This window comes from Electrophorus electricus, chromosome 23 (assembly GCF_041902795.1).
Source record: "Electrophorus electricus isolate QZ-2024a chromosome 23, ASM4190279v1, whole genome shotgun sequence".
NCBI classification, from domain to species: domain Eukaryota; kingdom Metazoa; phylum Chordata; class Actinopteri; order Gymnotiformes; family Gymnotidae; genus Electrophorus; species Electrophorus electricus.
The window spans coordinates 8747501-8757500 of record NC_137519.1 but is presented as its reverse complement, the minus strand read 5'-3'; the positions used below and the strand labels follow the sequence as shown (position 1 = coordinate 8757500).

Here is a 10000-nt window from a genome sequence, read left to right as displayed (position 1 = left end):
TCATAGCACTCCATTAGCAGCAGTGGCTAATAATGTGCTTAATGCTGTGATCTCTTCCCCCCAGGGCTTCACAGACAGCCCTCATTATGGTGATCACTTGAGTGACAGTCGATTAGTGTCCCATGAAGGATTGTCTCCGACACCTTTCATGAGTCCCAGCATAATGGGTGAGTATCCAAGGTGATTCCCCCCCCCTCCCCCCGCACACGTACACACATCCTGTGAGAAAGACAGAGAGACCTATTTGTGTTTTTGCCCCTTAGACATACGTGGACAGGGCTTGTTGCACAGATAGCTTCTTCCCCTTATATAGACAGAATAGGTTATATATGAAATGGCTCTCTCCTTTTCCTCCCACCCCACCCCCTTCCTGTGGTGACTGTTCTCAGAAGTAAACCCCCCCCCCCCCCTTGGTGGAAGTCACGCCATCAGTACAGTTTTCCATCACAAAAGGCTGTTTTCTACCTATCATCAGAAAAACCAGCGGGTACTTCAGTGGGGGAAGGGGGGGGGGGAGGGGGGAGGGGGGCGGTCAGGGCCGAAACAAGCAGATGTGACAGAGATCATTTCTCACACAAACCAGTCAGGATTTTTGAGGTCTTTCTGTTCACTTGGCGGAGGTGTGTGAAAGTGAGATGAACTGAGCTGAGTTCCTCTTTCTTGCTCCAAATATATTTCATGACTTTTTCCATGTGAAGTGGAGGTGGCTGGCTGGGCCTCACCTCAGCTCTGCGCCATGTCTGTGCGGACCTCTGTGCCTACGCCACTGTCGAGTGCCCATTTGCTCCACAATGTGCTGATGTGAGGATGCAGATTTGTAAAAATAATAATAATCATTCTTCTTAACAGCCGAGGCAGTTCTTCAGGAGGTGTTTAGCTCGTGAACAGAATTTAATATTCATACTTGCATTTTTTTGTTGTTGTTTTGTTTGGTTGCTTTTTTGATTGTTTCTGCACACATTTCATTGCACCCTCTAGGCTAATATCAGTCTTATTAGTCCGTTTAGCACTTTAAATCAGTGGTTGGTAATGCCTGCACTCGTCTACGTCACCTCTTTTTTATTAAGCTTTCAGTATTCATTTCAGTTCATTTCCAGAGAAAAGAGGATTTACATTAGACATTTCCACTCTTACTTATTATATGCACTGGTTCTTACCAGGTACTTTTTCTTTTGCTAAAATTGGATGAATTGGTTTCTATGAACTGTGGGGCATTTATCTTGAGTGTGATTGATGGATGATGGTGGCTGAGAGACGTATGCTGGAGTTCTTTCTGTGCTGCTCTGTTGGGATGTGTTAGCACATGACAGCTTTATGGGCTACTGAACAGCGGCGCTTTATAGTATTGCTCTGGAGACCGGTTGCCATGCAAGGGGGTAAGTTTACAGATGGGTGCTAGCGATGAGGAGACGACTGAAACAAAATGTTATCTTTCTGCCAATTGATCCCTGGGTGTGTGAAAAGTGTGTGTGTTTGTGCATGTGAGTGTGTGTGCGTGTGTGTGTGTGTGTGTGTATGCTTTATGTGTGCACACACAAATAAGGGGGAGGGGAATGTTTGCTTCCTGAGTCGTGTGAATGCAATGCTAATTAAGGCAGTAAGTAGCAAAATATGGAAATGTTCAGGAACAATGATGTGTCGGGAATTAGACAATCTTATGGTCCGTCTAAATTGCTTGCGCTTATCTGGCTGGGATTGTACGATGGGCCGGAGTCTTATCAAACTGAATTTCTGCAATGCTGTCTTGGATTTATGTGGAATTCTTCTTGTTGGTGCTACCTCATTAAAATAAATTCTTAGACCCTACTCACAAATAAAAGAGCCAGCCCTTCTATGAGTCCCACCTATGAGAATCACCCTCGCACACTGCTGTCCCAGGTAGAGCCTGGCTGGTGCATTTGCGCAGGAAGGGAGGTGACCCTACTTTGTCAATTTGACTTTTGTTTTGCTTCCTTTGATTTATTTGTGTACATGAGCGGGACAGTTATGTCTTTGCTTTATCTGAAAATGCACATTTCAGGATGAGGCTTTTCTCTGTTTTCTCTGTTTACGCTTCTTTACGTGGATATGAGGAGTAACTTTCCTTGCGGGGTGGGTGCAGGGAGGTCCTCTGGCGAGGTGTTAGATTTTCGAATATTTAGGTCTGTCTTGTGCGGTGAAATGCCTTTGGGAAACCCTAACCCAAAGTCCTTCAGAGATGTCCTTCATTGCTGCTCTTCTGCAGGTTTGAGCTACGTTTGTTCTAGCATATGCTGAAATACAGCATGATGTAAGAAATTTGGCTGAGGGAAGAGAAGAATATGTCCGAAAAGCACCAAAACCGGCTTTGGCTTTGGCTTTTGACAACAAAAGCCAAACAATAAGAGGCCGATAAGAAAAACTAAAAGGCTACTATGCTCCTGATGACATTGTATGTTTTTCTTTCTCTGTGTGTTTGTGCATGCATGCATGCGTGTGTGTGTTTGCGGGTGCATGTTTTTTCTTTCTTTGTAATGTTTTATTTCGTGGTTTCATCTTCTACCTGCTGTTAAGTATGACACGTTGAGTGCAGGGGGGGGGGGGGGGGGGTAACCAGAGGTCACCCATTGGGTATGGTAATGAACTTGGTACAGTTTTACACATGAGGCAGATGGCTGGTAATGACTGTTTATTAGACATAACATTTTAATTAGGCTAACCACTGCAACTAGAATAATGGAGATTCATTTAAAAGGTCATCTTTAGTTCAAGTGCATTTTAATGGCCTTGCTGCTGCCTGCAAGTAACTTAAAAGCAAAGCACATGTTATGAAGTGTGATATTTAAAAACAGAAAGACAATTGACTTTTTGACTCACCAAGCCTTTGAGGGGTAACATGGTCAGATAATAAGCTTTAATAAACTCATACTACTGTCATTATGTTTTTTCACACTTTTGCTCTCCACAGGGGGAAAAAACAGTAAGTTCCGAGAGAGCATGGAGTCAGGTTTGTGTGTGTGTGTGTGTGTGTGTGTGTGTGTGTGTGTGAGAGAGAGAGAGAGAGAGAGAGAATGTAGGGACCCTGCTTATGAGATTGGGTTTGTGTTTGCATGCTGCACCTGGTGGCCATGCAGACCACAGGGGGTTATATGTCAAGCAGTCTTGGGCTCACATGCCCGTTCCAATCCTCCACCCAGAATGCTCCTCGTACTCACACCTCAACACATGCTGCTGCACCAAAGAGGCGGGAGCAGTCTTGATTCCAAACGACTTGAGTGCGGGTCAGCTGAGACGGCTAGCGTGAAGAATTTGGGTGTCTGCAACAGCACTGACTAATTCCATCTTCCTCCATCGGAATCTCAAAGGGATAACATGCGCTGAGGGGGCGGAGCATATTCGTCTCTGCTTATTTGTGCGGCATGCATGTCTGAATGCTGTTGAGGTGTGTGTGTGTGTGTGTTTATCTTGTCTGTGGGGGATGGTGTGTGTGTGTGTTTGTTTATCTTGTCTGTGGGGGATGGTGTGTATGTTGGGGGAGCGTGTGTGTGTGTGTGTTTGTCCTGTGAGGGTGAAAGGTGTTGCATAATGATGACTGTGTTAGAGTAGATGTTTTAAGCAATATTTAATGAGGCTTAATCCATCTTTGGATTAAAGACGATTTTGCATGCAGATCGAAAATCCAGCCTCTTCAGCGGAGCCAGTATTTACTGGGCAAACAGATTACGATCACACAAGACAAATTAGTTTAGTCCTTTGTTGACCTTCCAGACCTGAGCGTCGAGCAGCTGGCCCAGACACTTGTCTGTCCATAACCTGGTGCAATATGAGCATTTTAGGTTGAATGCACAAAATTAAGAGAGTGCACTCTGGATTGGCCCTTAATCTTGCAGAAGCTGGCGTTCATCCGAAGGCTTGCACACACAAAGGAGAGGCTTTGGGTACGTGTGAGGGGAATAACGTGCTTAACCAGAGAAAGAAGGGGCTGCAGCCATGCTGCCGCTGGACGCGCCCGTAAGCACAGCTGAACACAGGAGTCGCACAGGACTCTCTCACGAACACGGGACTCACATATGAGCTCAGGACTCGCTCACGAACTCAAGGGCTTAGACAACTAAACATGCAGAAGAGCGGCGCCCTGCTCAGATTCAGTGTTGGCAGCTCAGGGTGCATCGCTCGGGCCATCGTGTGAAGTCTGAGTGTATGCATTTGTGGCAGGTTTGGGGAGCCCTCAGAGATGGTTATTATTTACTCTTGCCCCCTGTTCCTTTCTCTGCTCTGCTTTTCTCCCTGTTTCTCTCTTTCTGTTTCCGTGCATCATCTCTCTCTGTCTTTCATGGAGGCAGTGTCTCTGTTTTTCTTTGTGTGTGTCTTTAATGTGTGTTTTTTCTCTATTATCTCCACTCAAACGGATTCATCCCCAATTCTCTCTGAGGTTTCCTCTCTTTATCCGGAGCTGCGTTACTTGGTCGTGGGTGTGTGGGTGTTTTGAGGGATGAGGAGGTGAGCCATCTTGGGCTCCTGTCTCCCACTCTGATGGTACTCTGGAGTTGCAGCTTCATTTTGGATTTATGTGCCCAGTCACACTGGTGGCTCAGCATCAAAGAAATGTGGAGCCAGAGAGAAAGATCCGGAAACTGACAAAGTATATTACAAGGACATTTCATGACTTAGTCTTACCTCTCTCTCTCTCTCTCTCTCTCTCTCTCTCTCTCTCTCTCTCTCTCATATATATATTCATATTTATTTATATATATTATATATATATATATATATATATATATATATATATATATATATATATATATATATATATAAAATATACACACACACACACACACACACACACTTTCTTTACTCAGTGCATATATATGTCTCTGTGTTTTGGGCCATGTGCCTTGTGATGTATTTTTAACTCTGCTGACTAGTCTGTGAAGATGCTCATGTTCCTGTGGCCCACTCAGTTGTATTAATATAATCTGCTTATTATTAGGAGCATCGTCTCTCTCTCTCTCTCTCTCTCTCTCTCTCTCTCTCTCTCTCTCTCTCTCTCTCTCTCTCTCTCTCTCTCTCTCACACACACCACACACACACACACTCCTCATCCTATTCCCCGTTGCTCTCTTTTAGACTGACTCAATGAGTTTGTAATTATTTCCACCAGTCCGTGTGTCTCTTGATTCAGCTGCGCTAATCAGTGCTGCTCTCAGAAGACTCTCACCTTCTCGTTGCTCCCAGACGTCCGCACGGCCCCCAGATGCTCTGCTGCAACCCCTGAACAGGTGAAATCTATTAGTTAAGAAGCGTAAGCATGCCCAGAGGGTTCCTCCCCCACCTGGGAGATCATTTACAGCTTGCGCATCTCACGATCATCTGGAAGGTGACCTCTGACCTGTGCGTGGCCTGTCCGTCCTCTGCTCCGACGTGTGCGGGACACAATGGGCCTAGAGCGTGTGCCGCTCGGGGACCATCTGCGGGGGGGGCCAGTGGCACCACCCCATGCAGGAAGCGCTGTGTTGGATGTGCTGTTTAGTGCCACCAGTGTTGCAGATGCATAGCCCTGGCAACGGTAGTCAAGAGAGAGGCTCAGCCGAGACTCCAGCCAAAGCAAACAGGCACTCAGCGGAGAGGAGGCTCTGTTTGAAATGCACAGGCTGATCACGTTAGTCCTCACCAGGGGACCTTAACGCTCACCGACCGGCTTGAGCCTTTCGAGAGAGAAACATTAGAGACCCAGGAACCTGACAAACATCCATCACTTTTGATGGTTTGCAGCTGAAATGCATATCGGTAAACGTTACCTTGTACTGGGCTAGCAAAGTATGACACACCACAAAACGTTGCACAATGCAGGGCTAGGAAAGAACTGCATTCATGCTAAGAGGGCTTGTTTGTTTTAATTCATTATTCTTTTAATAAACTACTTATAGCATTATTAATTTATCTTTCTATGGTCACACTATTTAGAATTTTAGCAAATGTTGTTTTATTAGTCACTATGAGCCTTTACTTTTAGTTAACACGCTTTACTGCTGTTTTCTCAAGAGAGCAATATACATGTTATGTCTCGTGCATGTGTGCATGTGGGGTCCCTGTGTCATGAGGTCATTTCGTCTCTTTAAGCGTGCTCACTGTCATAAGGAAAGCAACTGTGGCATGCTATGCTAATTTGTGAAATCTGCATTCTCATTTCCTGCTCGTGGAGTTTTTGGTGTGAGTGCGCTTCTCCCACAGCCCTAAATGAATTCTCCGCACAGAGGAATTGTTCTCATCTGTTTCTCCCCTCCCCTTGATAAAGGCTGATGGCTTTCTAGGAAATGAAATTATGCGGTCGTTTAGTGACAATGCAGAGTGTGCCGGGTGCTGTTGTAGGCTTGCTTGTTTTTCTTGTTCGTTTTCTTTTCACAAACGCTGCTGCAGTGCCAAGATGCATTCTCTCTCTGCCTTTTGTGCTGCCTGAGGGTGGAAAAAAATCTCCTTCAGCTCTCTCTCTCTCTCTCTCTCTCTCCCCTCCCTCCCTCCCTCTTTCCTCCTCTCTTTTTCTCTTTCTGTCATTCTGCCCCCCCCTCAGTCTTTCAGTCTTTTTTTGGTGTTTTAATTGTTCCTTAAGGCTCAGTATGGAGCAGTAAATCCCACTCTGTCCCTGGGCTCCCTGGTGTGTGTAGCAGCGGAGGCAGGTGTGTGCGTGTGCGTGCGTGTGCGTGTGTGCGTATGTGTGCGTGCGTGTGTGTGCGTGTGTGCGTGTGTGTGTGTGAGAGAGGGACGCTGCACTGGCGCTCTGATTGTGACCAGGTGGTGCTCAGGTGCTCACTCCCTCGAGCAACAGCAGCAGCGAGGCCACAGGTGCAGCCAAGGATTCTCTCTCTCTCTCTCTGCATGTCTGTCTATCTGTCTCTGCCTCTCTGTGTTTCTGTCTCTGTCTCTCTTGTTCTCCCTCTCTCTTTCTCTTCTTCACCTCTCTCTCTCTCTCTCTCTCTCTCTTTTACAATTCAGGGAACAGTAGTTTTTTGTATGACACAAATAGACCTTCTCCTTGAATAACATATACTGTGTGTGTATGCATGTATATATAGTGAGAAAGAGACACAGTGAAACAGAAACACACACACTCAAAAGCATGTCAACATGGGTATCAAGCGAACACATCAGCTGTTTTTTTTTTTTTTTTTTCTTGTTGTTTTTTTTAATGCAGTTTCCATAGGCAACGCTGATGCCAGCAGCCAAGTGCAGGCGTGTTTCAGTCCAGGCCGTTCGTCTGCCGCCACACATTCATAGTAACTCCTGCACAGCCCGCGTGTGTGCGCGCGCGCGCACGTGTATGTGAGCTGATCCACCATCAGCTAAGGGGACGTGCACTATGGCGGACACGCAGGCTGCTCTGTGCGCTGAGGCTGAGGATGAGAAAGCAGGAAAGACACAAGGCCTGCTTCCAGTGGGGCAGGTGGAGCTGCTACTGCTGCTGGTGGTGCTGGTGCAGGCAGTGGGTGTAGCTGCTAGAGGCGTGCGCTGGAAGTGTGGTGGATGGGGCCGGTCATTATGCAGAGCTGCAGGGAGCGCTTAGCTCTTACCGCACTCAGCCGAGCGTGAAGAGCTGAAGACTCCAGACTCCTTACCCCCCCCCCCCCCATCTCTCACACACACACACACACACACACACACACACACACACACCCGTCAATTCATCCAGCCCTCCACCTCTGCATGGGCCTCTTCAACCCCTTGTCAGCCCCCCCACAACCCCCCGCGGCCCATGGACAACCACATGCTCTGGGGGAGGAGCCGGTGACGGCGAGAGACTCCGTTCTGGAGGCTTGCTTCCACGGTGACCGGCGGGTGACCGGAATTACTGCCTGAGCTCATCCTTCTAGAATGTGTGTTTATGTAGTGGGATTAGGGGTGTTGCAGTGATGTAATTTAGCATTTCATCCTGTACGTTTCTTTCTGTATGACAGTAGTTCTTATTCCGACAGCGAAACGTTGGCTGTCGCATCTTTTCAAGCCCATCAGCCAGTCAGCACTGCTGAGGGCCCAAGCGTTCTCACCGCCCGGCTTACTGCATTTGTGGTCATCCCGTATGTTTCACTGTGCGCCATAATATCCAGCTGCTTTTCTCCCCTGGAAATGCAGCCAGTTGGATAGCTCCCAGACTCTCAGCTATGGATGGCATGACCCACTAAGAGGTTTATGGGGGAAGGTTTATAGAAGAACCTGTACATTACAGGCAGTCTTTGTCTCCGTAACCCGTGAACACAGCAATCTTGATGTGATGCGTAAATCTCCAGTCTAGCTCTCATCGCCCCCCTGGTCCTGGCACTGTTGGAGAGCCTGATTTTTAAACCTGCCCACCTCAAGATGATAGCTTGGACGTCCGGTAATAGAAATCTTGACACATCGGAAGGTGCTGACCCCCACCCCCACTCCCCCAAACAAGGATGCCCACGTTCCCAGCTTGCTTCAAACAGGCCTGGCACGCCTCTCCACCCTCCAGCCGCGTCTGCCTCTGCTGTGACGGGTTTATCATCAGCTGCCACTATTGAAGCCCAAATCCTGTTTCAGGCAGAGCGAAAGGCTGGAGAAAACAACACGTAAATCTGCCAGGAACCTCCACTGGCATGCGCACTCAGGACCGTTGGCTTGTGCTTCAATTTTCTTTTCCTCTCTCTCTCTCTCTCTCTCTCTCTCTCCCGTTTCCTCTCCCCCTCTTTCCCTTGTTCCTCCCCCTGTCCTTCTCTCCTTCCGTCTCGCTCCATTCAAATTTTCCCTTTCGCCCTCGCAGCCCGTGACCAAAAAACTCGGACGCTCCCCCCGTGCCGGTCCTTGCTCCCGGTCCCATGTCCCAGTGTTTGACTCCTCCTGCTTTGTACCCCGGCAGCGGCCGACACCAATAAAAATGTTAGCTGTCGGGAGACCGTTCGACGGACACGCGGAGTTGAGGTGATTCATCCGGAAGGAATTTTGCCAGTGGAGCAAGCACAGTCCCACAGGCAGTGATGCCCCTGCTGCTGTAGATGGCGCCAGCAGACGACATGTTTCCGCAGCTCGTCATACCTGGCGAGGAGCGAGGAAGGAGGAGGAGCGTCGAGGAGCGGGTGGAGGTGCCGGCGCCCTTGCGAAAGCCCTGCTGCGTGCAGTAACTCGGGGGTGGCGTGCTTCTCCGTAAGCTGATGGCTAATGGGCTGTGTGGAGCGTAATTACTCTGAGACCTGTTGAAATACGAGGGGGCTCCGGGAACAGACAGCAGGGCGTCTGTCCGCCACCTGCGTGTGTTGCTTCCTGCCGTGCCCCACAGGTGCTGCGTGCACACACACGCACACAAGCGTGCAAACACACACACACACACACACACACACACACACACACACACACACGCACACACATGCACACCTGGCTAGGGGTCTCAGGTGGTGAGCCAGGAGCGGTCGAACTAAAAATACCGTTCACCCCCCCCCCTCCTCAAATTCAGACAGAGGAGATGATTCCACTAAATGAATCTCTGTAATCATGTTAGATTTTTTCAGATGCGCTCATTCCAGTAGCACACACACACTGCACAAGGAATCCAAATATCTTTGAGTGTGTGTATGTGTGTGTGCGTGCGCGCACATGCGTAATATAACCTGCAGGGTTTTGCTCACACACCCACAAACGTCATTCGAGCACACACCGCACAATCCTTTTCATCCATATCTAATCCTTTATTACATACGTATTCTTTTATTCATCTGTTTGCAGTCGTAGCCAGGGGTGATTTAGCCTAATGACACACACGGCTGGCATTTAAAGCAGGTCCACGCTCTTCTTACGTGGTTGTCTTTAAATGCAAACACCAGGGTGGCACGGCTTTGAAGCCGAGGTGTCTCATTTTAATGTGCGCTAGAGGGAAGGGGAGACAGACAGAAGAGAGGGAAAGAGGTAGCGAGAAAGGGGGGTCATGCTGGAGGTCTGACATTAAGAGGGAGAGGAGGTATTGCATAACTTGTAGTGGTGGACCCATAATGAGAGCAGATTAAATCAGCTGTAATTAGAGAGCTCTCTGAGGGTCCTC

The 10000-nt window shown here is 48.2% G+C and overlaps 1 protein-coding gene across 4 annotated transcripts in view; it reads left to right on the top strand.

The window, feature by feature from the left end:
* tcf12 (transcription factor 12) overlaps window positions 1-10000 on the top strand; it is a 74850-nt gene that overhangs the window by 21571 nt on the left and 43279 nt on the right. For all 4 annotated transcript variants that reach the window (XM_035520737.2, XM_035520734.2, XM_035520739.2 and 1 more), the window contains exon 5: window positions 65-167. In XM_035520737.2, the coding sequence (XP_035376630.2) occupies window positions 65-167 (103 nt within the window). The remainder of the gene's footprint in view (window positions 1-64; window positions 168-10000) is intronic.